Source organism: Microtus pennsylvanicus, chromosome 4 (assembly GCF_037038515.1).
Source record: "Microtus pennsylvanicus isolate mMicPen1 chromosome 4, mMicPen1.hap1, whole genome shotgun sequence".
In the NCBI taxonomy this organism is placed as follows: Eukaryota; Metazoa; Chordata; class Mammalia; order Rodentia; family Cricetidae; genus Microtus; species Microtus pennsylvanicus.
This window is the reverse complement of record NC_134582.1, coordinates 64079611-64106796: the sequence shown is the minus strand read 5'-3', so window position 1 is coordinate 64106796 and position 27186 is coordinate 64079611. Positions and strand designations below refer to the sequence as shown.

General features: G+C 43.0%; 1 protein-coding gene across 1 annotated transcript in view; it reads right to left on the bottom strand.

Moving 5' to 3' along the window:
- The window catches only part of Cdh2 (cadherin 2), a 229742-nt gene that overhangs the window by 7694 nt on the left and 194862 nt on the right, over positions 1 to 27186 (bottom strand). The window contains exons 13-15 of the mRNA XM_075969253.1: positions 26767 to 27000; positions 24784 to 24923; positions 5952 to 6116 (exon numbers count right to left, since the gene is read on the bottom strand). Of these exons, the coding sequence (XP_075825368.1) occupies positions 5952 to 6116; positions 24784 to 24923; positions 26767 to 27000 (539 nt within the window). The remainder of the gene's footprint in view (positions 1 to 5951; positions 6117 to 24783; positions 24924 to 26766; positions 27001 to 27186) is intronic.

The following is a 27186-nucleotide window of genomic DNA, read 5'->3' as shown; positions in this document are numbered from 1 at the left end:
AGGCGTGCGCCATCACATCTGCCTGTGTCTGTCTCCCGAGTGCTGAGATTAAAGGTGTGCACCATCACATCTGCCTGTGTCTGCCTCCCGAGTGATGAGATTAAAGGTGTGCACCATCACATCTGCCTGTGTCTGCCTCCTGAGTGATGAGATTAAAGGTGTGCACCATCACATCTGCCTGTGTCTGCCTCCTGAGTGATGAGATTAAAGGTGTGCGCCATCACATCTGCCTGTGTCTGCCTCCTGAGTGCTGAGATTAAAGGTGTGTGCCATCACATCTGCCTGTGTCTGCCTCCTGAGTGCTGAGATTAAAGGTGTGCACCATCACATCTGCCTGTGTCTGCCTCCCGAGTGCTGAGATTAAAGGTGTGCACCATCACATCTGCCTGTGTCTGTCTCCCGAGTGCTGAGATTAAAGGTGTGCGCCATCACATCTGCCTGTGTCTGCCTCCTGAGTGCTGAGATTAAAGGTGTGCGCCATCACATCTGCCTGTGTCTGCCTCCTGAGTGCTGAGATTAAAGGTGTGCGCCATCACATCTGCCTGTGTCTGCCTCCCGAGTGCTGAGATTAAAGGTGTGCACCATCACATCTGCCTGTGTCTGCCTCCTGAGTGATGATATTAAAGGTGTGCACCATCACATCTGCCTGTGTCTGCCTCCCGAGTGCTGAGATTAAAGGTGTGCACCATCACATCTGCCTGTGTCTGCCTCCTGAGTGATGATATTAAAGGTGTGCACCATCACATCTGCCTGTGTCTGCCTCCCGAGTGCTGAGATTAAAGGTGTGCACCATCACATCTGCCTGTGTCTGTCTCCCGAGTGCTGAGATTAAAGGTGTGCACCATCACATCTGCCTGTGTCTGCCTCCCGAGTGCTGAGATTAAAGGTGTGTGCCATCACACCGCATCCACACACGCCACCTTATTAAGATTCCACTACAACCTCAAAAGAAGGTTCAATTTTATTTCCGGCTTACAAAAATGACACTTGGAAACCCAGAGATGAACGTCAAGGGCCTCAAACTTGCACAAAGTCCCAGTACTGAGAGGTGAGCTGGATTTGAACTCAGACAAGCCCCGCAGTCCTCTTGGAGTGAAAGGATGAAGCGCTTTAAAGCTGACAAAGTAAATGCAATTAACAAGAGAAAGAAGCAGTCTAAGCTTTAGTAGTTCCAACCAATTCTCCTATAAAGCCCTTCCGGATGTTGTAAGCAATGTTAAGGCAGAAGTCAGTCCTCTCACAGAAGGGCACACATGATTTTAATTCCTCTCAGATAAGGGCATGTGAGATTAATGCAGTTATTGGAGATATGCTAATATCTACTAAGGAGCTGAGATTAAATGAATTTATTTCACTATTCTCACCTTCTGAAGGTCATGCTTAAAAACGCAAACAGAATGAAATTCTAACTAAAATCCAAAAACAGGTGTCTTCCTCTACTCTACCTGCTTGACTAGAAATGAGTTCACTTGTGAGATTCACGGCGACGCTCATTCATTATTTAAATAAACAAGCTGGAGAATGTTCTCGGGAGCATCCCTATTCCTTATATCTATAAAAGCGCTCCAATTATAATCACTGCTATATTATTCTTCCCTTGGAACATTTGGTCCTCTGCTAAATCAAATAAGACCTGGAGATAAATAAATTTGTATGTATTTGCAATGTTTTCACAAAGTGTACTGGAGTTCTTTCCAGGTGCCTTCCAATGTTTCAAAATACATGTATTTATTTTTGTTTGCCAAGTTAATGAAAGATATTGAGCAAGTCTTAATGGTTCCCTGGGATGGAAGAATCTGCCTGGTGCTTCTGAGGATTGTGTAACTTCTAGAGAGTATTAATCCCTTTTCTTTTGCCCACAGAATCAACTATCATATCCTGCTACTCTCTTTTGTTGTTTTTGAGATGCCTTAATCTGCTTGGACTTTCTCCTGCCTCTAATTGTAGGACTGTTTTGTTGTCATTGTTTTGTTTTTTTAAAGACAAGGTGTCCTTTAGCTAACTAAGGCTGACGTGGAAACCATTATGTACCCAAGAATGACCTTGAACTGATGCTCCCACCTCTGCTGAGGGCTGGGACTGTAGGTGTACGCCTCCACAGACAGTTCACAAGACGCTGGGGATTGAAACCAGGGCTTTGCGCAAGCTACAGCTACACTCACTTCCCTGGCCCTCAGACACGTCAAGGCTTGTTTGTGGTCTCCTTTCTAATTCCTGTATTTTGAGATAATGCTCAGCTTCATGGATTTGCTGCTATTTTGAAGATGACTAGAAGTGTCATTGTTCTTTTTATTCATTCACTAAGCAAAGTATCTGCTCGACCCCATCCAGCCACACCCAGGAATAAGGACCCATTTCCTTGGCCACAGAAGACCTCAGAGGGAGGATGAATGGAACCACACATGGTTTTAGGTAGGGTTGGGTGACATTGGACAGCACCTGTCTCTGCTCTATGTCCTGATCTTCTCTGGCATGGCAAGCAAAAGCGAGTTTGAGTCTGGAAGAACAGAATCCAATTACAAGCCAGGGGTACAAGGCACAGATAAAGCCACCGTTCAATGCTCTGCAATATGCAGGCTGGCGAGGGACCGGGGATGAGACTGGAACAAGTATAACCCTGGCATGAGGGGCTGTCTGTGCATCATGCGCATAACTTCACTATTGAACAGAGGCTCCTCGACTAAGGATGGATGGAGTCATGTCCCCACCAACACATTGACAAGACTGTAAATGAAAACACACCTAATACACCTAAAGTACTGGATGCCGCAGAGCAGCCACACAGAACAAGAAATAGCCCTTGCTCTAGAGAACCCATATACTCAGGTGAGAGACGAAAATATTGACAGTTGCATCCTCAAATGGAAGAGAGGATATCGACATTCACACTCTCCAATGGCAGAAAGAATATTTACAGTCACAGTCCAGGCGGCTGGGGAGGATTGTGTCAGGAGAAGCATCACTTAATGTCCAGACATCTCAAGGACAGTTTCAGAGACGAGATGTTTGCACTGGATCCTTATGGCTACAGAAAACTTGCAGATCGAGAAAGCGTGAGTTTTTCCTGTTCAAAAGGGCCTTTGGGGACTGCAAGTACCTTAGGATTGCAGTTTAAGAAGAACTCGGGGAATGAAGGAAATTGCAGGAATCAGGCCATGATTAGCCTTATAACTGCACTTAGGGCTTGATTTTCATTTCTAACAGAAGAATATTAGGGATGGAACTGAGTCCCACAGTGAACTGCACCACAGGGCCCTGCAGAAGCTCCTAAGGTTTGAATTACACTCATCAAAACTCTTAATTGCAAGAAAATATAGTTCTCAGACCTGTAATTCTAAAATTCATTATATCTTAAAACTCAATAACCATAAGGATAATTCAATGTTTTTTCAGAACAATATACAACAAATACAGACACAAGTCCATTGGGCACTCTTACATAAATAGAAATCTCTAATGTTATCCATAAGCTGCTGCAACTGTCTCTAAGCAAATCTGCGTAAGAACAGGGCAAGTCGGAACACAGATTACAGAAAAAAAGGAGATAGTAGCTTTCCTCTCTTCCCTTCTATATGGTCGTAATGGACATCTGCCACAAATTAACCTGTTACTTTCTCAACAGAAGTCACATGTTTGGAAAGCAGCCTCTTTTCATTAGGAACAGACAGCAATGGAAAGTCACAGATGCTGAGAAATACTCCAACTCTGTTTTAAAACTTTGTTAAATAAATAATTATCCTTACATGTTATTTAGTTTGTGTGTGTGTGCGCGCGTGCGCATGCACATGGGTGCTCACGTGCATGCCACTGTGTCTATGTGGACGCGAGAGCACACTTGTGAATCACATGGATCACCGGGATCAAATGCAGATCATCAGATGGTGGGATGTGCCTTTACCCGCTCATCAAAATTGCCAGCCCCTATTTCTAAACTTACTATATATAAAACTTACAGTAGACTGCTAACGTTTATATATTGTACAGCAATGTCGATAAAGCCCATGAAACAAGAGGTTCATGTTGTGGAATATTACCTTAACTAGGTGAAGATGTGCTACATCTGTTTAGTCTACATTCGTTTAATTATGTAAAAATGTGTTGTTTGCCTGCCTAAGATACCAAACTGGGTGAAATAAAAAGCTGGATAGTCAGGGGCTAGGCAGAGGAGGGATAGGTAGGGATGATGAGCAGAGAGAATAAGGAGGAGAAGGAATCTAGGCCCAAAAGAGAGAGAAAGAGAAAGAACTAGGGAGACACGGGGGGCCAGCAAGTCAGTCAGGCAGCCAGCCAGACAAGAAGTAGGAGATATAGAATGAAAGAAAGGTAAAAATGCTCAAGGCAAAATATAGATGAAAAGAAACAGGTTAGTTTAAGTTATAAGAGCTAGTTGAACAAGCACATGATAAGGCCGAACATTCTTAACTAATATTGTCTCCATTTCATGATTTGGGAGCTGGTTCGCAGCCAACAGAAAGCTTGCTAGTGACTCGTCAAGTCAGCTTCATGATCAAAGACACATGCAATGGCCACCTTGCATGCTGTGATGTATAGAGACCAATGTTGACTTTGGAGTGGCCAGCATCTGAGCAGAGACCACAGCTTCTGCTATATATTCAGCCAGTATCGTTAACTATCACCATCTTATATGAACAATAAAAATCCTGGGAGAAAATCTGAGTAAAAGCATGGCTAGTATCTAAACAGAAGAAGCACAAGTCATACTCTGTCAAAACTTTAGTATCAGCCATAGCAGGACTCTTGGGAGCAATGAATAAAAGAATGAAGGAGAATTCTCACAGTGAAATTGTATCCGCTGCATCCAGCAACGAATTAGCTCCCTCACACAGAGGCTTTTAAGTCTCCTCTACAAGGCCAGTGTTCAAGTCACATGGTATTTAATTTAGCCACTCTTCCAACTGTCATTTGATGAGTTGAAGAGGAGGTAGTGAATTCTCATGAGTATAGAAAAAGGCAAAGAGAACTCCTGTTTGTTTCTTAAGGCTAATACAGGAAGTTAGAACACAGGGCAGTACTGGTCTGTTTGTTGTCTGTAGGCTGTGCCTAACGTATGACATGTCATTTTACAGTACAGGATGTTGGCCGATGCCTCCCTTTTGGGCTGACTGAAACCATTGAGGGTGCTGGGAGGACAGCTCAGTCTATAATGCGCATCCTCTGCAAGCTTTAGGACCTGTTTGATCCTCAGTATCCATGTGAACAAAAGTCCATCTGTGTGCCTAGTGTTTATTAGCCCAGCACTGGGGAGGTGGAAACAGGTGGATGTCCTTGAAGCTTGACGGTCAGCCAGTCTAGTCTACATGGTGAGTTCCAGGCTCATGAGAGATTCTGTCTCAGAAAATCAAGTTTGATAGTGCCTATGGAATGTTCCCCAGGCTGTCCTCTAGTCTCCAAAAACACATGAATGTAGGTTCCCATGTGCACCTGCACATACATGTACATCTGCACGTACATTTAAAAAGCTTGTTCTCTGTCACCGAAGTGATATTTCTTTTCATATAAACATAAAATCAAAACGATATTTTAATGAATTAATATTCAATAGCTGTGTCCCAAATGTGCATCCCACAGAGACCTAATCTTAAGAATGCAATAATAAAATGTCCTACAAGAAAGTGAATAATTTTCTTCAATAGTATAGTTACTGGGCAGTTGCTAATGCTCCTACATATAACCCCTAATTCACATCCATGCACCTAACCCTAATTAAACACTTGGGGTCAAAAGAAAGACATGAAAGTAGAAGGAGGACTAGTTGGGAAGAGGAGGGGAATCAGTGGGAGTGTGAGGGGGTCAAGAGATGTAATGGGATAAACAAGTAATACACATTATACATGTGCATAAATTACCATAAAGAACCTGAGTTCTGTATAGCTAATATATGTTAATGTGTTAATGAAATAAAATTTTACAAAGAAAGTGAGTCTCTGCACCTCATTAATGAAGTCCCCAATGTCCCCAGGGTGTGGGGCTGCAGAGCGAACTGGATACTGTGGCTCGGCATGGATGGGCCTCTCGTCTAGCCGTCTGATCCCCACGGGCTTGATGGCATCAGGCTCTACAGTGTCTGGCTGCTGGAGCTGGCTCAGGTCGTAGTCCTGCAAGGGAGGGAACCAGAAAGCATGGGAGATGAACACCAAGAAGGAAGATTACAACCTTGTTTTTAAACACATCCTCGGAACGCATGGAAATGAGTGCAATTTAACATAATGGAAAAGTTGCCACTAGGAGTTTTTCATGTTATGATTAAATATTTCTTTCACACAGCTCTTTCTTCTGTGTTTTCCATTTCTGCAGTCTGTGCTCCATCTGTTTTCGAGCGCTCCTCATCAGCTCCCAATGGGAAACAGCAGTGACGAGGTCTCACTACAACATGACTAAGAATCCGACTGCAGCCTGCCCTGGGGCAGCGAAGCGTCCATGTCTCCAACATCACACGCAAGTACTGGGCTGTATGTCTCTGCTCTCTGAGGAAGGCACTGGTGCATCGAGGTTGAAACCCAATCTTCCATCCCTCCCTTCCTTCTAGAGTCTTGAATTTCTTAGCCATAAATTATGGTCTGTGGACCAGTCTGAATTGTGCTCTAGTTTTAGTTAAAAATGGCCTTCAAATTTTCAAAGAGTTACTTAAAATATCAAACAAGAAAAATAAGCCCTGGTGACTCCCTGTAGCCCACAGAACCAAAGTATTTTCCTGTCTTCCCTTTAGATAAACAGTTTGATCTAGGCCCGCTGGGTCAGGATGAGCCTGGATTTCTCTCCATGTAGTCCTGTGGAATGTTCTGGAAAAACAGCCTGTGCTTTTGCAGAGAGGCAGAATGATGGTGTGAAAAGGGTTCTTTGGGCATAGCCTGGGCTCTCCCAACGACTTACAGTTAGCGCACCAGCCACATGGACAGGAGTGCGCAAGGAAAACACCTATACATTGAAACCAAATCCAATTCCAGTTTGGGCAAACACTGTATTTTTCAAACCTCTACTTCAGTGGTTCATGAGCCTTTGGGAGTCATATACCAGGTATCCTGCATATCAGATATTTACATTACAAGTCATAACAGTGGCAAAATTACAGTCACGGAGTAGTAACAAAGTAGTACTTTTATGGTTGGGGGTCACCACATCAGGAAGAGCTGTGTTAATGGGTCACAGCATTAGGAAGGGTGAGAACCACTGGTCTACATTCTGGTGCTACAAAACGGCAAGTCCTGAGCGTCCCCAAAGTGCGTAACCATTCAACTTTGACATTCTCAGAAAATACCAACTCCTAGCATTCCTCTCGGTTCAGCCTGCATTGCTCTGTCTAAACTCAGCTTAAATGCTTTCGAGGTTTCTCCACCGTGGGTCTGATTTATTCAGAACTCAAACAGTGACTATGTCTGGCAGTGTGCCAGGTGCTGTACATATGTCTGCTCATTTAATCTTTTTAACACATTTTATCATCTCCCTTTAAGATAGGAAGATGTGGAGTGGCAATGAACCCAAGTCACCCACCCATGGTCCTGGAGATACTAGCACACAAAACAGGCTTGGACTGTGGATGTGTTAGACGCCACAGCCTGGCTCCTTTCACAGCCTACAGCAGTGAGTCAAGCCCAAGCTACAAGAATGGTTTTGAAGAGAGATGAGCCACATAAATGGTCTGGAAAGAAAGGAAAGCAGGGGGACAACTCAAGTATTCAGGGACACTAAAGGAAGTCGAGAAAACCTCATATCCACAGTGTGCCTACCACTCTGCCAGTTTAGTTTTTCGAGACAGGGTTTCTCTGTAGCTTTGGAGTCTGTCCTGGAACTAGCTCTTGTAGACTAGGCTGGCCTCGAACTCACAGATATCTGCCTGCCTCTGCCTCCCGAGTGCTGGGATTGAAGATGTGCGCCACCATCATCCAGCTCACCTCTCTAATTCTTAACCAGCCTGTGAAGAATTCTTCATTGCTTCTTTTCTAGATCATGGTTGACTGAGAGGCTCTAAGAAGGCTGAGTAGCTTGTTCAAAGCCGCGTGGTTAGTAGGTCAGCATGGGAATTAAAACCATGGCGCCTGTCTTTAATGTGTCGGGTTTGATTATAACACTAGGCTGGTGGAGAAGCACTTGTTACTCCCTCTGAGTAATTATTTACCTAGTTTGATGCAGCCTGGTGTGTAATGGCCCTAGGGTAGGTGGATGGAAAAGCCACCTGGACCAGGATGTGCCATGTGGTCTACAGAGAAGGGCAAGTCAGCCAGGAAGGGCACAAACTCTGAATACCACGAGTGCTGAAAAGCCCCCATTGGACAACTGGCTTTAGGTTTGAACCTGGATCTACATGTGGGCCAGAGAGACATCGCTGAGGAAGGAGAACCAGCAGCTTGGACAGGGCCACGGGAAGAAGAGTTAGGTCATTTGTAAACAACTGAGGAGAGTAGCTGGAACAGTCACGTGCTCCAGTTTCAACCTTAGAGGCTTTAGAAGCTATAGAGTGTCTTAGAGGCCTAAAGTGACATAACTTGAGAAAAATCTTTAAAGCGGCATAAAGAGGGATTTATTTCAAAAAATTTTAAATACTTTCATAGAAAGTGATCACAGGAGAGACCGGTGAGGAGAAGGACTCCTCTAATGAAATTTGGCCTGGAAAGGGAAGCCAAGTGGGAAGGGGATTGCTAGCTAACAAATGCTTCTATCCTCAGCGTGAAATCACTCTATTAGGAAGTCTTAATTACAGAAAACAGGGTAATCTTATGTTTAAAGTCTGTCTTTATCAGATGAAACACTCCTTGATACTCTTGGATGTACCTTGTGAAACTTCAATGTCACAGCAGTGAGAATGCAGAGGGTGTGACAGTTTGATTAAGAATGGCCCCCATAGGCTCACAGATTTGGGGAGTGGCATTGAAAGGTGTGACCTCATTGGAGGGTGCAGTGTCTCACTCTTTCTGGTGCCTGCAGGTCTGAATTTAGAAGTCTGGGCTCCTCCTACACCATGTCTGCCTGCATAGCCACAATGAACCATGCCATGCTCCTCACCATGGACTAAACCTCTAAAACTGTAAGCAAGCTCCCAATGAAATGTTTTCTTTTCTAAAGTTGCTGTGCTCGTGATGTCTCTTCACGGGCAAGGGAACACTGATGAAGCTTGAAGGGTTTCTTTTCTATACCAAACTAAGTAAGCCTGACGGTTTAATAAGCCTGATATTCTCCCACTGGACAGAACCCGTTATCCTGACATCCCGACAATGTCCACTGTATCTTCAGGTCGCGAATACAAGCACATTTCAACTGGCTAGCACCATTTAAAAAACATTCGATGTCCTGCCAACATTTAGACACACTTCTGACAAGAACACTGAAAGCGCTATACAGGAGGGGAAAGTTCCCATCCTTACAGGGTGACACATTGCAGGTGACAGCAGCTACTCCCTTAGCAGCACTGTATCCTGGCCATCATCACCCACCAAAGCACAGCTACATACACATACAGCACGTTATTAGTCTGCAGAGGTTTTTGAAGCTCTGGCCTGCTTCTGCAAAAATCAGAGAGCCGAGTTGAGGAGATGGCTCAGTGGGTGAGAACATTTACTGTGCAAGCATGAGGACCCGAGTTCAGATAACCAGCACCCAAACAAATGACTGTACGAAGCTGTCACCTAAGGGCTGGTGTAGGTGCAGGCAGAGACAGGAGGATTGCTGGGACTGGTTGGTTTCCTGTTGAGCTTCACATTCAGTGAAAAACAAAACTGTCTCAAAGGGATAAGAGCAGGACTTGCAAGGTCATCTGCTTATCTCAGCATGTGCACAGGCACACACATATGCTCCCATAACACACACACAGACACACACACACAAACACACACACGCAGTTTTGTCCAGGTCTAAACCAAGTGTTGGCTGGAAGCGAGTGTTGAATATAATTGCAGCGATGATGTTCATGCCAGCTATCAAAAGAACAGGTGATTCAAGAGATGCGCTTTGGATCACATTACCATTTTTGGCAGTAATTCACATCAGTGAAGGAGAGACAGGACCCCAGGCCCATCCCTGAGAACAGTGCCAGGGTGATTTATCTCCCCATGATGATAGAAACCTGGTAAGTTGCTCAGTTATAATGGGATCAAAGAGAATCAGAAAGCCATTGATTTACAGCAAGCTAGAGGCTGGGCTAAAGGGAGACTTAAGAGTGTCTTTGTGTTGGCTTCCTCTGCTCTACGGAGAAAGCAAACTATCAGTATCTGGTGGCAGGAAGCACGTGGCAGGGTCTGCGGGGGGAGATCAAGGGACAGGCTTTGCTCTTGATGTTGTTCTGTGTCGTATGGCAAAAGTCCTGCCCTGAGGGTTCAATTTTAGACATTTCGATAAAAGCTCACTCTATATGAATTCCCTAAATTATATATCTTTACAGTCTCATCATGCTTTCTTTAAACACAAAAATCACATGTAGGATAAGAATTAAAGTGAGAATTAGAGAGACCCCGAATTCTCTGCAGGTCTTTGGGGTCCGTGGTTTAAGCCATGCGGACTGTAAAGAGCAAGCGATTTTATCTAGATCCCGGAACTCTGGAGGCTGAATTGCTCTGACACTTGCCTTATGGCTGTCAGGTCTTACCATGTGAACTTCTCAAAGAAATTTGATTTTCAAATAGAAGTCAAACAAAACTGTATTTCAACTCATCTTTGGGATGCATGTTAATTGACAAGAATCATTAAAAGTAGGCATGGAGTAGGGGCTTTTGTACTATTTGTGAAATATTAATACTTGCATTAAAGAACTAAACATCCTTTCTTTCTTAAGATTTAGAACGCTTTAAGGGGGATTTAATTTTGGGAGAGCTAGTGGGAGGTTAACAGTCGAGGCTATGGTTCTGGCTTTTGTTGTTAAAATTCCACTGACTTGTAACGATTTACAGTTGATTCAAATGATACCAGCACAAATATACCTTGAGGAATTTGGTTGTGCTAATAAAATAAAACAAAACAAAACACAACAACAGAATACATAAAATTTCAGACTTTCAGACAAATATTTTAGGGAAGGAAATTCCAAAAGAATGTATAGAATTTAGCCTCCTTGAGGAGGTGATGGAAACATTCATCTGGCATATTCCACAGAGACGCAGGAGCACCTACTGACTGCCAAATGCTGTTTTTAGCTCTAAGAAGATGAAAGAAGGAAGTCACCCTTCATCCCGTGATCTGTGAGAAATCATACTAGGTTGTTCCCATATGGCATCTCATATAAGCGAACAGAAACTTTTGAGTGGTGCTTTTGCTCGGATCCCATTGATTACTGAAGCTCAGCAGGCTCTTGTTGGACGAAGGTCACAGTCCTCTCTGACCGATGGCAAGAATAAAGCTCTGAGGCAGGGGAACACCCGGTAAGTACAGTGTTGCCAAGCAAGCAGACGGACAGAGTTTCCCTCCCCAGAACTGCATAAAATGTTGGGCAGAGAAATGCTGCCTGGAATCCCAGTGCTGAGAGGTGGAGACAGGAGGATGCCTGAGACTTAGTGGCCAATGAGTCTAGTGGAATTAGTGAATTCTTGATTTACTGAGCATCCTCATCTCAAAACTCATGAAAAGAGATCTAGTAAGACACGGGATGCTAATATCTGACCTCCACACACACTTAAAAATATACTTACATAGAAAAATGTTCATGCACATATCCCATCCCTAACACAGAGATAAAACTCTTAGTTCCCACAAGTGTATGCATATAGAGAAGTTGGAAATTTTCCAAGATCAGGCCACTTGCTCAGTGAAGAATTTCGCCCTATTCTAGGCCAGGCCTCTTACCAAAGAAAATATGTTTTTGCTTGTTTGTTTTGCTTTGTTTTGTTTTTAATTAGAGCAAAGTAGTTTCAAGATGGTAGGACAAAGTAGGTTCAGGATGGCCAGACAAACCGGCTTTAGGAGGGTAGGACAGACAGACAAGGTACCTTCAAATGACAGACAAAGTAAACAGTTTGCTTCAGCATCAAGAGACTATGAAAAATAAAGCAAACGTCAAGGTAAAAAACTGAAATTCCCAAACTGAAGAGAAGTTGACCATAGCATGGCTGAAGAAATCTTCAGACCAATGTGGAAAGGAAAGGGAGAGTAAATAAACCTTGATCCTTCTACCCCTCGCAGTACCCAGTATTAAAAGAATTGAAACAGTCCGAAGGTGTTAACGGATCACCATGCAGTATCTGACTCCTGTGCAGTCCTTATGTAGAGGATATAAGAGCTGATCTTTCCTAGCAAAGCAGTTAGGATGGATACCATCTACTGAAGAGAGCCCATTGCTTCTTAGGTCTCCCCACACCAAAGCTTTGCGAAAGCCTTTTGCTGAGTTGAGCTGCAAACCTACTAGAGAGAGATAAATAACTCAGCAAACTGAGAAGGCAGTCTCTCCTGTTCACTCCCATCTCGCTGGAGCCAGCCCGGCATTTCTCACGGGGAGCAACTAAGGCCCCACTTTAAGGGAATCCATTCACTACTCCCTCTTCCTTATCTTGTTGCACACACTATCCTGGCAGCTTGTGAGGTATTGTGTGTTTCCAGAATTTTTTTTTTTTTTTTGGTTTTTCGAGACAAAGTTTCTCTGTGGCTTTGGAGCCTGTCCTGGAACTAGCTCTGTAGACCAGGCTGGTCTCGAACTCACAGAGATCTGCCTGCCTCTGCCTCCCGAGTGCTGGGATTAAAGGCATGCGCCACCATCGCCCGGCTGTTTCCAGAATTTTTAATGAGATGATGCTTCTTTCTTTAAAGCACCAATCATGGTTTTGTGGCAGAAATGGCTTTGGTGAAATTTTGTCACAAACTGTCTCTAATAGGGAAATCTGGCATATTTTGGGGGAGAGAGGAGTGAAGCAAATGTACAACTTATGTCAACTGAACTCAGAACACACTTTCTCTTGAATCACAAGTGTGGATATTGACTTCATAGATCGTGTGTGTGTGTGCGTGTATATGTACGCATGCATGTGTATATGCATGAGACTGGGTTTCAGGTAGACCTTCACTGGTCTTAAACTAATTTAATTTCTATTTGACACTGGCTTTGAACTCATAACCCTTACCCTCCACCTCTCAAGTGTTAGCATGATAGGCCTGCTACTTGGCTCTCATCTATCATCTAGTTTAATGCTCTTTATAAAGATATTTCTTAAATTTGAAAAATGAATTTTCTACAAATGCATGTAATTTCCCATTCTTCTTTAATTTGGTCACAGACTTACAGGAATAAATCACTTCTTACCCTCTACGTCTTATCTCTCTAGAGGAGTAAGTGTTGTCATTAAAACTGTCTTCTCCTCTATCTCTTCACCCCAACCTACAACTTCTTACAAAATAAAATAAAAAATGCCATCACTAAGATAAAGGTCAAAGTAACCTAGCCTCAGCCTTGGAGAAACATAAAAACAGTTAAAGAAAGAGCAGTATTGGATGGCCATGTGGGGAGACAGACTTGAAATCATTCCCTCCTTTCCATGTACGATCTTGGAATATCTTAAGAAAGACTATATTTCAAGATGAATTTACACATAAAGTCATTTCAACATATCAACCCTATTATCAGTGCTTTTGTTTAGATGCTGGCTCTGTTACAGCTTAAATATGTTACTAGAGTAGATGACAAGCATTTAATTCCTGGAAGGAACTTAATACTAAGAATTCAAACTTTGTAGGGGGAGAGAGGGAGGGAGGAAGGGAGGGAAGAAGGGAGGAAAGAAAGGAGAGAGGGGAGAGAGAGAGATTGAGAGGTTAACCACAAGTCTACAGTAAGTTTTATTAGTCATTGAAATATCCATAAAAGGCCAGACAGTAAGCATTTCAGGATGGCTGGGCACACACTCTCCTCTAACACCTCTGCTCTGCTGCTGTTGTAGTGGGTATATGATAGAAACAGAGGAACTTAGCTCTTGGCTGTGCTCCAAAAAGTCTTTATGAATCAGAACCAGCAGTGGGTGGAGCTGCATGCTGGCCACACTCTGATCTAGAAATTTTAGCAACATATGGTATTAGTCCTTTGTCCTCCTCTTCTGCTCTCCCCTTCCTCTCCTCCTTTCTTTTCAGACAAATACTGACATTTATCTGACATTCAAATTATTATTTTCTATTACTAAAATACTGATACATTTCCTTTCCCCAAGTCTAAAATAATATACTTATGATTAGCCAGAAAAGATATATTAAACTGATTACACAAGACCCTGTTCATTAACATGAAATGACAGGAACAAAAAGGGAAGAAGCATGCAAAGTACATATATATATATTAAAGATATTAAATGAACAGAAGTATATGGATGCGCACTGTCCAGTCCTGTCCCTAGCCCAGGAATGTGGAACTGGCCATGGGCATGTTGTGAACAGCAGGGCAAAAGGGACTAACAATGTTCTGATGAAACTCTCCTCCTGTGAATTCAGTTCTGCTTTTAAAATAACTAACATGTGCTAGCACTTGCAGGTGGGTATCCACGGATGGATGACTTGGAGCCTTGTTAGGAGGGAGCTTAGCCAACCATAAAGATGCAGAAAGTGGTCCTCACAGTCATGTCCAGATCCTGCCATCTGGTAGTTTGCTTAGGATACAGAAAGATTTTGTAAGATAATGACTTCAAGGGACCAAATACACCATGGCTAAATAACACACTAGTTCAGCTAGATGGTCAGGCCTGGTTGCCCACAGAGAACCCTGGCACAGCTGCTAGAGGGCCTAGATGGGTTCCAAGGGGTTTTTTTTGTATCTGTGCCCCATTTTTCTGTCTAGGCAACATGCCTGGATTCCAGATTTTAGTTCTTATCCAAATTGTTTATTCAGACCTCATGTTTTTAATAATTTGGTTGATGAGATTGAGTTGCTGGTTTTTAACTTTGTGTATGTACTCAATTTTGCAAGTCATACTTAAACATTTGATTGGATCTTTCCTTGGCTTTCTCTAAAAACTAACAGTGGCTACCAAGTATGTCACAGCTAAGTCAAGAGTCTTGCCGATCATACACAGGCACGCTCACACGAACATTAGTGGACTGGATCTCCAGAACAGTGATTAAGAGCAAGTGTCACAGGCCCGGGTCTAAAACCGGACGCAGCTGCACTGCCTACTTCATAGGCAGGCAAGCAATGCCCAGGGACAGACACGAAACAGGCAAGTAGCAACAGCAATTTATACAAGCAGGTATCGGGATCTCATGTGATGAAAGAAAAATTACTAGGGTGTTCAACATGTCTTCCTGGTACAATTTCACACTAGGCTGGCCACTGAGTAAGGAGGAAAACTACATTCTGTGAGTGCCGCCAGGGGCCAAATGTCAAGATGATGGGAATAAACAATAACTATGAGAAGTCTCTGCTCTTACAGAGCCAGGTTCACTGTTAGGACTGGGGGCAGAAGCTCTGCGTAGAGGAAGACCTGAAGGCTGGCAGGGCACAGCGCACAGACACACAAATCAGCCTGGATTTCCAAGAGCCTTGAGATGCTTGCTGAGGGGTAAAGTTAGACAGGTTGGTCACATGGCACACCAAGAAGCAGAAGGCCAGCTGCAAAAAAACTGCTGTCAGTTATCCTGTAGTTCAAAGTGCAACATGGCGGGGTGAGGAGAGGAGAAATGAAGCTCTTGGAGTCATCGGTTCTCTTGTTATTGGGACAAAACAGCTAGCGAAAGCAACATAAGGAAAAGTTTATTTCAGCTCAAAGCTGAATGTGCCCTTATGGGCAGGTGAATGCAACAGTTGGCCACACTGCGTCCACAGTCAGGGAGCAGAGAGCAAAGAAAGTTGGCACTTTCTTCTTTTCATTCAGTTTGAGACCCCTATCCCATGAGATGGCGGACCGTCCCTCCTCAACGCAATCTAGAAACAACTTAATGGATATGGCAGAAATCTTTAAATATGTTTCCATAGTAATTCTAGATGTCATCTAGTTAAGAATCATAACAGGATTAACAATTAACATGCTCCTTCCTAAAAGTCAGATCCAAGATCATGGCCATGAAGTCTGCTGAATGAATTTCTGCTGTTGTGGACGGTGGGAATCTACTCAGTACTAACTCAGCGGATTGAATAATTACTTCTGGATCTTGAGACATGAGTTACTAAAGGAAGTTCGTCACGACTCCCTGCATGTATCCTGAAATTACACACGATTCTTAATAAGACTGGGTCTGACGAAGAGGACCAATGCTTTCTCTCAAAAGGAAAGCTGGCCTCCAGCTTCATGGTGCACTTCGTGTATGATGCTCATCTCATTTGCATGAGCAGCAGTATCTGCTTCGTCTCCTCTATGTCCAGGGATGCCTATCCCCACACCATGTCTGATAGGCCAGATCGTGCAAACTGTCATGGGTGGTGTCAAAATGAACCACAGATGATACGTCAAAGGTTTTCCACATACAAGTACCTAACCTGCTTTGGTGAAAGCCCACAGCTTTCTCTAAACTCATTTCCCAGGTATGTGGAGAAAGAATCCTCCCAGGGATTTGTGAAAATAAGTGAAGAGTCACCACTTGTAAGCCTAAACTTTAATGCATACAAATCATCCTTCAATATGGATGCCATCATTGACGGCAAATGTGTGGTTAGGCTAATGCTGGCTGGCTCATGAAAAAATGACAGTCCTATGAGCATATGGGGTCCATGAGGAGTGAGACACTCTTCCCTAATCCTTACACACTCACAGCCATGCTCAGTTACTGTTAAGGAAACAAGAACACATGTTATCAAGGCTTCACTAGTCAGTAAAGTCATCGTGTCTATGACAGAAGCAAACATTTTCAGTAATAAAGCTGTGGGAATATATTGGTGGGCTTGCTTTCTTCTAATATCGGCAGTAGAGAAAGCTATCCTATGCATTTGGAACATAATACAGCCTTCTCATAGAAATCTGTTTTTTTTAATCCAAAGCCCAGTAATTAATATATAATGTAATGTAATCAGGGTCTGCAGAAATAACCATCCACATAGTACAGGCTAATGATATACACCAATAAAGCTATTACAGTACAAATGAGAAAACAGAAAACTTACTAGAGCACGCTCATCTTGCTTAGAGAAAAACATCTGGCTTCCAGGGGTTGGTCCTGTTAGAGTGTGGACATTTCTTGATTGTCTAATTTTCATAAAAGATCAAGAAACAAGAATTTCATGTGACTTCCTCCTCCATGGTTTTGGATCCTCAAGCTCAGTAAAACGTGGCCATGAGTGCATGGCATAAATTGATGCCTTACTTGGTAGAGAAACCACCTTTCAGTGGTGTTCCTCAAGCCATCAGAGTTGGTTGGAATTAGATGCTTTCTGAGAAAAAACTCACTGTGTTTAGCCACAAACAGGATGTCTATATCACAACACAACACACACACACACACACACACACACACACACACACACACACACACACACCTAGCAACCATTGTAGAGGAGGTAGAAAGACTGTTACAAGCCAAAGGTAGGGAAGAACAGGAGCAAACAGTATCTTCTGGACATGTCTCACAGCATGGACTCACAGCAGCTTTGGTCAAGATCAACCCAGTCAACGTGAGTATGGAACTAGAAGGAATTGGAAGGGATTAACTGAGGAGCTATGGACACTCAAAGGGTTCTTGGGAAGGGATGAATTTTTTTCTCAAAGATATGGTCTCTGATAGACTGACCAATTCATTAGGTTATTTAAGAAAAAACAAACAAACAAACAAAACTCTGTAGGGCATAGAATTAGGAGGGGACAGTGTGAGGGCCAAAGTTATATTTTAAATCTTAATTACTGCCAGGCAGTGGTGGCGCATTTAATCCCAGCACTCAGGAGGCAGAGGCAGGCGGATCTTTGTGAGTTCGAGGACTGCCTAGGCTACAAGAGCTAGTTCCAAAACAGACTCCAAAGCTACAGAGAAACCTTGTCTCAAAAACCAAATAAATAAATAAATATAAATTAAATCTTAATTACTGTGCCTAAGAGATTCATGAAACAAAATGCCTCTAACCTGTAATTCCTTACCCTAAAACAGATATTTTCTAAAATGCTGAGGGTATTTGGGTTATGGGAGATAACAAGTTACATGTTTTCATTCCCCTAAACAAGTAGGTTTGGTCCAACTATACAGGATGCACTTGATCACATGTGGGCAGGAGGTATACAAGCAGGAAATTCACCTGGATGTATATATGCTTGCTTCTGATTGGACAAGACGGCAAATATGGTGAAATGTGAGTTTGCCTTTCTAAGTCATTGCAAAACGTGACTCATGGCCATTTTCTAAAAACCCAGAGGTATTCCTGGTCAGAGTCCATCTTCCTGGCCACTATTTAAACAAAGCTTGCTTCAAATTTGGCTTTAAATTGTGGTAGTGGTGTCATTCTTGAGCAATGAGATTAACAATAGGGAGGAAGGGGGTACATCTGGTACTTCTTACCAGAGCCACATCCTGCTGTGACCTGAGCTAGCTAACTCTGCCATGCTCATTGGGGCGACCCCTTGGGGTCTGGTGGGTTCTGGTGACCAGCGGTCATTAGTGTTCTTCATCATCAACAGCATCGCCTTTTCTCACAGACTGAGAACGCCTGCAGCAATTGTGGTCCCGAGTGAGATGACAACCCTTCCCGATGAAAACTGAGAGAAGAGGACTCCGAAGGCTTCTGAAGCCCAAAGCAAGGATAGGGCAGCCCTCAGAAAAATTCCGCCACAGGATGTAAGGCAATGCGTCAGTAGCCTGGATGAACAGAAGCTGTGTAGAGGATGGTACAAGGGATGAAACGTTTCCTCTCCCTGTACTCAAATGGACATTTAATCCCACTTTGCTACTTTCCAAGACTGAATGTCTACTCTGCCTTATGTTCTGAGGAACTAATGAGAACATAGTCACAAACCACCCAGGTTCATTTCTAACACTCATCATAACAGCAGCTTAAACACTATATTGATACCCATGTGGCAGCTTTTCCTTAGGTAAAGAATAAAGCTGCTACCTGATAACAGTGACTTGGGTAAGGGAGCTTTGAAGAGGACATCAAAGATGCTGCCAACATAAACCACACTCAGTAAACATTGGTTTTAATGGAGGAATTACCATAAAAAGAGTTTAAGCCTTAAAGAGTAGTGTGTTACTACCCCAGGGTTCAAAGGGGAAGGACCCAGGGGGCGTGAGAAATGCCCTGTATTGTACATTCTTCCCGATTTTATTAGAGATGCTGACACAGAAGAACTACACACAGAGATCACAGAAAGTGATACCAGGATCTGCAAGGAGCTTTGCTGACCAAAAGGGCAACGAAGGACATTTACTAATGAGCGTAATTAAACAAGCCTTGATAACCAGCAAAACCCGGCTGGTGATAGCAGTGAGCCAGATAAAGGAGTCTCATCCTAGGAAAAGAGACCAGACACTGTACTAAAAGGGTCTGTCCACCAGTCAATAATCCCAGGCAGAAAGAGATAACAGGCCTGCCAAAACACAGGGAAGGCTTCTTGCAAATGCAGTTTCAAATGTGTCCCACTCTGGCCTTGACCATGACATGACAGTCCACAGTGGGACAGAGTACCTACAACCCCCTTCCTATTTCTCAGATAAGGAAAAAGGCAAAGAGTTTCCTGTCCCCCATTTCTTCTTTTAGGCCTCTCTTATTTGTTAAAGAAATCAGCAGTCCTGGCAGAGAACCTCAACAGATAGAGATGGTAATCTCAGTAGATAAGACATGCCCTTGGGAAAGGCTACTTTGCTTTGATTTCTTCCTAATCAGCCAGCTGCCAGGAGGAAGGCTGCATTGTTTTGAAAAGCAGAGCTAAATTCTGGGCAATTCAGCCACAGGCTGAATTTAAGACAAACCTACCCTCTAGAAGTCAGCCTGTGTCTCTTGGCTGCCACCCTTACCTGAAAGGACCTCTCAAGACCTCTAGAAGTGGACAAGTAAAAAAAATATTGTCATGTTGCTAAGATAACACAGTTAAAGCTGTTATTTTGTTGACCTTCCCTGTCACCTGGGTACCTTGTACCCTGTACAAGTTCCACCCACTCCCAAACCCCCCTTACTTCAAGACAAGCAGCTCTCACCACCCCCTCCTCTCCAGCCTCTATCTCTTCTGTACCCTCTTCTGAAGAGGTAACTACTGTCCTTCTCTCCCTCCCTCTTCCCTTTTCCCTCCCTCCCCCATAACCCACTAAATAAACTCTATATCCAAACTCTGTCTGTCTCTCACTGGCCATGATCTCCCACTCACCAAGGGGACTCGCTGCTGCCCCTCATGGGACTGCTCCCCCACCACCATGTGTTTATAAACAATAACAAAAGTAGCCTTTGTGACAAGTTGTATTCACTTCTGGAGGTACAGATCCCATTTACACTTCTAGCAGTATACATGCTCCTTAAAATGCCAATTACCGAGGTATAAAAAAATTAACAAACAAAAGCAACTAACTCTTGTCTCAGATGTATAAAGGCCCTGGCTCTATTTCCAAGGCATGTCTTGGGTCAAGATCTATCTTCCAGTAACTAAAAGTCCTGATCCCCACTCCACGGCCCATTCTACACTCTAAAGAACAGAATTCCCAACAAGGACCGTGGGAGAGTTACAGACCAGAGAAAATGCTTTATTTCAACAAAGCCAGAATTCTTATGAACTGAACACAGCTTTCATATTTGAAATATGAGCATCTGGTTGGAAAAGTATTTGCATTAAACACACTGTGATAGGAAGGTCATTAAGTATTTCTGGTTTCCTTAGAGACAGAGTCAAAGAGTAAAAGAATCCTTCAAAAATATTTTGAATGAGGTTTAGCAGGATGGCTCAGTGGGTAAACCTCATGACCTGAATTTGATCCTAGAGCCCTAAATGGTGGGGAGAAGCGGCTCCTGCATGTTGTCCGAACACCTCCACATAACATGTAGGCTATGGCATGTGCAAGACTCCTTTACTTCTGATGAATACATGTAAAAAATGTTTTGGAAGACAATAGTTGTGGGATTTATTTTACCAGATAGCAAGACATTAGAAAGCAACAGTAATTTAAGCAACATGGTAAAGGAACAAAGACAAACAGAATAAATCGTGCAAAATAGTGGGGCACCAAACCGCGGAACTACACATACGTAAGCATCTGCTATGAACCATGATTTTCATTCATGTTAATAGAGGATGGAAACAGAAGAAGGCCCTTCTCCACATCTTATACCCAATAGACAATCTAGCACAGATAGATTGTAAGCGTGACTGACAAAATCATAAGTACCCTTCACAATTATGACAGGTAAAATGAGAGCCCATCTATAAAGCCATACGATGTTGTATTTGTGGGTGTAGGGCTCGTTATAGTGACAGATATAAAGATCCTAAATAGAACGCCATACTTTAGCACAACAAGAGCAATGACAGATTGGCTTCCATTAAAACTAAAATTCTGCCCATCATAAGACATCAGTAGGAGAATCTAACGAGCAGATTACAGAATGGGATGAGATCTGCAAGGAACTTATCTGAAAAAAAGCTATGTCTGTCACGTATGGTTCCATCAGATCAATAAGGAAAAGGCAGTGCTATAGAAAGAAAAAAAGGCAAGTTGAATTAACGCTTCATGAAAGAAGATACAACTGGTCAGTAAGCCAGCAAGGATATCCCAACTAAACCATAATGAGACCCACTGCACCAGGAGGACTAAAGTTTAAGATCGGAGAAGTCAGAGTGCTAAGGAGATTGAGTATGCTGGGCAACCAGCATCCGTACTGCGGAGATGGGAGCTATAAACTGTAAAGTCACTTCCAGAAGAGGAATGGGCGATGCTCACAGCCAGCAAACACCTAGCACATGCATAGGAACAGTTACTGGAGGTTTACTCATAATACTCACCTGAGGACACGTTTGAAAGGGCATACCTTTAATGACGGCACTCAGAACTGGTGACACTAGCCTGACCTACATAGAGAATTCCAGGCCAGCCAGTGCTACGTAGTGAGACCCTGTGCCTAAGTAAATAAATAAAACTGGAAACATTTAAATTTTCAAGTACAGCAGAAGGATAAGTGCATGCAGATGTTTCTTACAACTAAACAGAATTCATCAATGGCAAAATGAACCCCTTTTACACTACATGGGTGGAGCTTACAGGTCTACCAATGAGCAGCAGATAACACACACAGAAAGTATCTAATGTATGTTATTTGTTTACATTAAAGTAAAAATAAATATTGCAAATCTATCATGACTGAAATTTAAAGAAAATCTGCTTTTTTGTGACCATCATCTGCCTTGGTAGAGTCTGAAAGGGGGTTTCTAAAATGCTGGAAGCATCAATACGGGGGGTAGGTGCACTCTTAAATCTGTAGGGAGCCTCCTTTTTTGACAGGCTACTCACACTTTTAAGGCTAGTATTCACCTTCTCATGTCAAGAATAAGTCAGAGAAGGGAACAGGTCACAGCTTCAGAAAAGCCTTTGCTGAGAACAAAGGGAAGCCTAGCTCCCCATAGGCAGGAACAGGCACACCTGTCTTATGAAAGACCACCCATAGCTGCTTTTTATCTTCCCACTTCCCAAGCAAGAGGATGCTAAAAAGAAACAGCCATTGAAAGGACAAATCACCTGACCTTTGAAGACCAGAGTAGTGGCCAGGAGAGGATCTGTAAGCTGAGGGACTTTGCTCCACCTCCTTCCATGGGCCCATACTTTAGGATACACGGGTGTTCATTAAACAAGGTGCACTGTACTTTTGAACTGCGAGTAAGGGAGCAGTTTGGATTTAAAACTTGTCAAAGTGTGCGTAGAAGTATTCAAGGACAAGATGCCTGTTAGGAAGCTCCTGCAAGACAAAGGTAGCAACGCGGGCCCCAATGCGAGAATACTGCCTTGAAACCTCCGATTTGATGAAACTACTTTAAGTTACGGCTACTGTTTTTCTACTGAAGCTTTGCTGAGGTGGTTTTAGCTTTACACTTCCAAAGTGATAAACGGGCTGGAGTGATGGCTCAGTTGATAACAGCACTTGCCATGTATGTATAAGAAGCTGTGTTCAAATCTCCAGCACCCATCATAAAAAAGCCAGCATATACCTTCAGCATCAGGGGTCAGAGACAAGTTAGTCCTGGAAGCTCACCGACTTGGCAGCCTATCTGAAACTGGGCTTCTGCCTCAATGTGAGACCCTGTCTCAAAGCAGAATGGAAGATAACTGCGGAGTTAGACACTCACTTTCACATCCTCCTCTGGTCTCTTTCTTTTGCATGTATAAGGGTATGCACTTTTGCACACTTGCATGCATCACACACACACACACACAGGATGGGGGAGAAGAATGATAAGCCTTGACATGAGAAATCTAATAATGAAAGTGGATTTATGAGAGGATGTCATCAGTAAGTGCAGCAAAGGTAGGTTAATTAAGAACTAAGTCACATGTGAAGTTTTAAAAGCTAAATAGATTTATATAAGTGAGAAACCCTGGGGTCTATTTACAGAGCCTCTTTAATTAGTCAGTATTCAAAACAGCATTGCACACTTGAGTCAAGTTTTCCAGACATTTTAAACAAGTCGGAGAGTTCAGACTTGGCAAATCGCAAAGAGAACCTGCAGTTACTGGCGCAGCGGAACTGACACGGCTTTGCAAATGTGGAAGAGGAAAGTCAAAGATGGAGACCAGGTATGAATGTGGTGTGAACGCCAAAGAAAAGGCATGCACCGACTCTTAAAAGGAGCTAGGAAGTGACAGATCCAACTCTGGTCCTGAGAGCAAAGCTGCGCTTACATAGATGAACACACACCCCAAACACGCTCAAGGCAGAAAATAATTTATCGATGATATGAACCCCAAGAGCGCCAGGTTCTTTTCAGACAACTATTTCTGACATTTGTTTCAGAAAGTAGAAACGGCGCAACTATACTATCAAATTTATTGATGAAATACCTGCTGTCGTTCTTGGGAAGTACTTTGTAGTATTCCTGATCATAACCATTTCAAGATGAAATATGTGTATGGTGTAGGCTGTGACACAAGAGAGACCTAAATTCAAATCCTGCTCCTGTGACCCACCTCTTACAAAACTATCTAGAATCCAACTGGAGTTAATTTTTCAGTCATCCAAAGTAGAGATGTTCTCAGGAGAATTGCAAGTTACAGATTTGAGAGAGAGATTTAATGTGTGTGGCCTAATGCCTAGCATGTAGTATGAAACTCCTAAATTGCTCTTACAATGTCCAGAGGGTTGGTTCTAAGAAAAGCAGGGCCCATGTTTTTCATGTCCTACTTGCTCATTTGCACTGTTGGTGTGGTAGCTCTGTGTACAGCTGTGTGCAGCTGTGTACAGCCCTGTGTGCGGCTCTGTGTGAAGCCCTGTATGTGCATGGCATACAGAAGTGAATACTGTTTAATAACCAGAAGAGCATTTTCTCATCTATGAAGCAACTAGTATAAGCCATAAGCCAGGCACCAAGACAGACACTGTAGATATATAAATGTGGCTCAGAGGTGAAAATTTGCTGGTTCTGCCCCCTTTTATGTCACCAGGAATTAAGGAATGCCTGGAATATTGAATTTGCCTGGTTAAGTATTTACAAAATAAGCAAACAATGCTTTTTATACCAACCCTGTACATCTACAGTCCAACATAGAAATTACTTTTGCTTATGTTTTAAATATCCAGTAAGACAAAAGATCAATACAAATTTAAGTGAAATTGGTTTCAAGCTGCATGCTTCCTAAATCAATGATATTCGTATAATATACTGGTATTCTGTAAACAGCTGAGAAATGTGTGACTTTAGGGTTAGAATACATCAAATGATTGAAAATGATTTTCTTAATACAAACACCCTGAGGACTTAAAACATTGCTCACCTGGTCTTCTTCTCCTCCACCTTCTTCATCATACTTCAAAATATTATCTCTTACATCATCTTCTGGGTCAATCAGAAGCTGCTTGGCCTGGCGCTCTTTATCCCGGCGTTTCATCCATACCACAAACATGAGAACAAGGACTGGACAGGAGGAAAGTAAAATGCACACTCTGTCATTCTGAAAGCCAGACGTACAGAACGTCAGCCTTCCACATTAACGACGTAAGGACCATGGTCCACAGTTCACTCTGGGACTGCTCGTGGTCCTTCCCCCGGGCCACTCAGAGTAGTCCTCTGCCAGAGCAGAGTGAAGACCTGGGCTCGAGTCTGCAATGTGTCACGAGCCTGTCGTGTGAGGCATGATCTCCAGAAGGACTGGTTTCTGTCTTTATCTTGGCTTCTTAGCAGATCAATATCCTAATAAGAATGCTTCGTAAACCCCAAAGACACAAGACAGCAGCGAGGTAATTGAGACACTGGTCAGTCATCACTATACTCTCAAATTCTCAGGGAAAGGTGTTTGCTTGGATGACTAGGGTAGGAAATGAGAGTTGGATGTGTAATTGGATTCTGGGTTGTTTTCTGACTCGCAGAGGCGGCCGTTTCTCTGTCATGCTATTCTGCATTTTCTTTCCTACCTTGCTGTAGCTATGAAGGCATGGGGATTAGTTTGAGCACTGAAATAATATTAGGCTTTCATCCTTCACACTCAATGCCAGGTCTGAAACCATAAATTCTCCCAAGTTGATGTTAAAATCAGTGCCAATTCATTTTCCTTCAAAATGCTAGTGTCACTTTGTCATGGCTGAATCCATCATCCCCAAGTCTGTCTCGATAAGCTTGGCATGTATGGCACATTTTGGTTGAAAGGGAAATGCATCCCCGAACACACATCTAGGAATAAATTCTGTCTAAATCTCAGGATATCAGTTTACATCCTGAAACAAAAAGATTTAATGACTCCTATTTGAGCACGTTTTTTATTATTGGCCATAAAAGTAAATATCCTCCTTTTAAAGCCAGATACATGATCTCATTTGCCATTGTTCAGGGCCAGATCTAGCAAGCGGATTATTAGTATTAGCACGCAGGTTTCAAATTATAGCCGAAGCAGTCTCCACACAGGAAGTAAAAAATGCTCAGGCTTCTATAGTAATTGCTTAGAATAAAGGGACAGAATTCTAAATTACCAGAACCCTTGTAAATGGAGAAAACATAAAAGAAATGGCCAGCATTTTCAAGGAAGTGATCGGTGCATAGTGTGATCACACAATAAACCGAGTCCTGCTGCTACTCCACATAAAACACTGGGCCCAGGCAATTTATTCTTTTAACCTGAATGCTTAGAAGTGGTTTCTAAAGTACTTTCCAGTGGTTAATTTCTTGCATTCCACTGAACCAAAGATTGCAAAGTATCTTAAAAAGGAGAAATTCCTTAATCTGCCCTTATGCTAAAGACAGACAATTTGAGCCGTGTAATCATTTCTACTATGGAATGCACTGTACGCGAAGGGCAATCTCACAGCTCTGCTCAGCCCTTCAGAAACACACACCTCGATCCTCGCATGACTGGAGCGGGTTGCTGACTCCACTTTATATGCAGGGAAACGAAGGAAAGCAATACACCTATTTTCCTAAATCATCAGCTATGTGCCATAAATTCATACTCGAGTCAAGAGAAGTGCTCAAACGCACGACTGTTTAACATTTCTCTGTGGAAAGGGCTTCCTGTGGCCTCAAGCAATCAGCACCAGAAAGTGGGGGAGATGGCATGGGAACACAACCCTGGAGCTTGCTGAAAACACGTCAGCACTCTAACTGATGCTCATTGTTGTGTGTATGCTAAGCCGACCCTGACTGCCTGCATATGATTGACAGCATGGTGCTCAGAGGCCCAACAGACTCGCTCAGCTAATCTGAGGCGGTCCCTTGCTGAGCGCCCTAGAAGTAGAAGGGATCACAGTTTCCAGGACACAGTACTCACTCAGCAGGATGATGATACAAAGCAGAATCGCGATGATGGCGCCCGTGCCAAGCCCTGCACCCACGATCCTGTCCACATCTGTGCAGTCTCCGTTGGAGTCACACTGGCAAACTTTGACGCGCAGGATGGAAATATTGGACTTGGGAGGATTCCCCGAATCTGTGATGATGATGGGAACTTCATAGATACCAGCTTCCAAAAATTTTATCTTTAAATTGAGTTGAGCAAAATCACCTACATAGAAGAGAGAAAAAGAAAACAAGTTTGACAGTCAATACCTAAAAAGATTTAAGGAAAAAAAACCCACTACTTTCCAGACTGTATTTCCCATCTAACTGTAACCCACTGAAGAAATCAAAACTATGCTGTATGGTGAAAAGTTGGTGGGGGTTTCAACGGCTTTTAATATCTCTTTTAAAC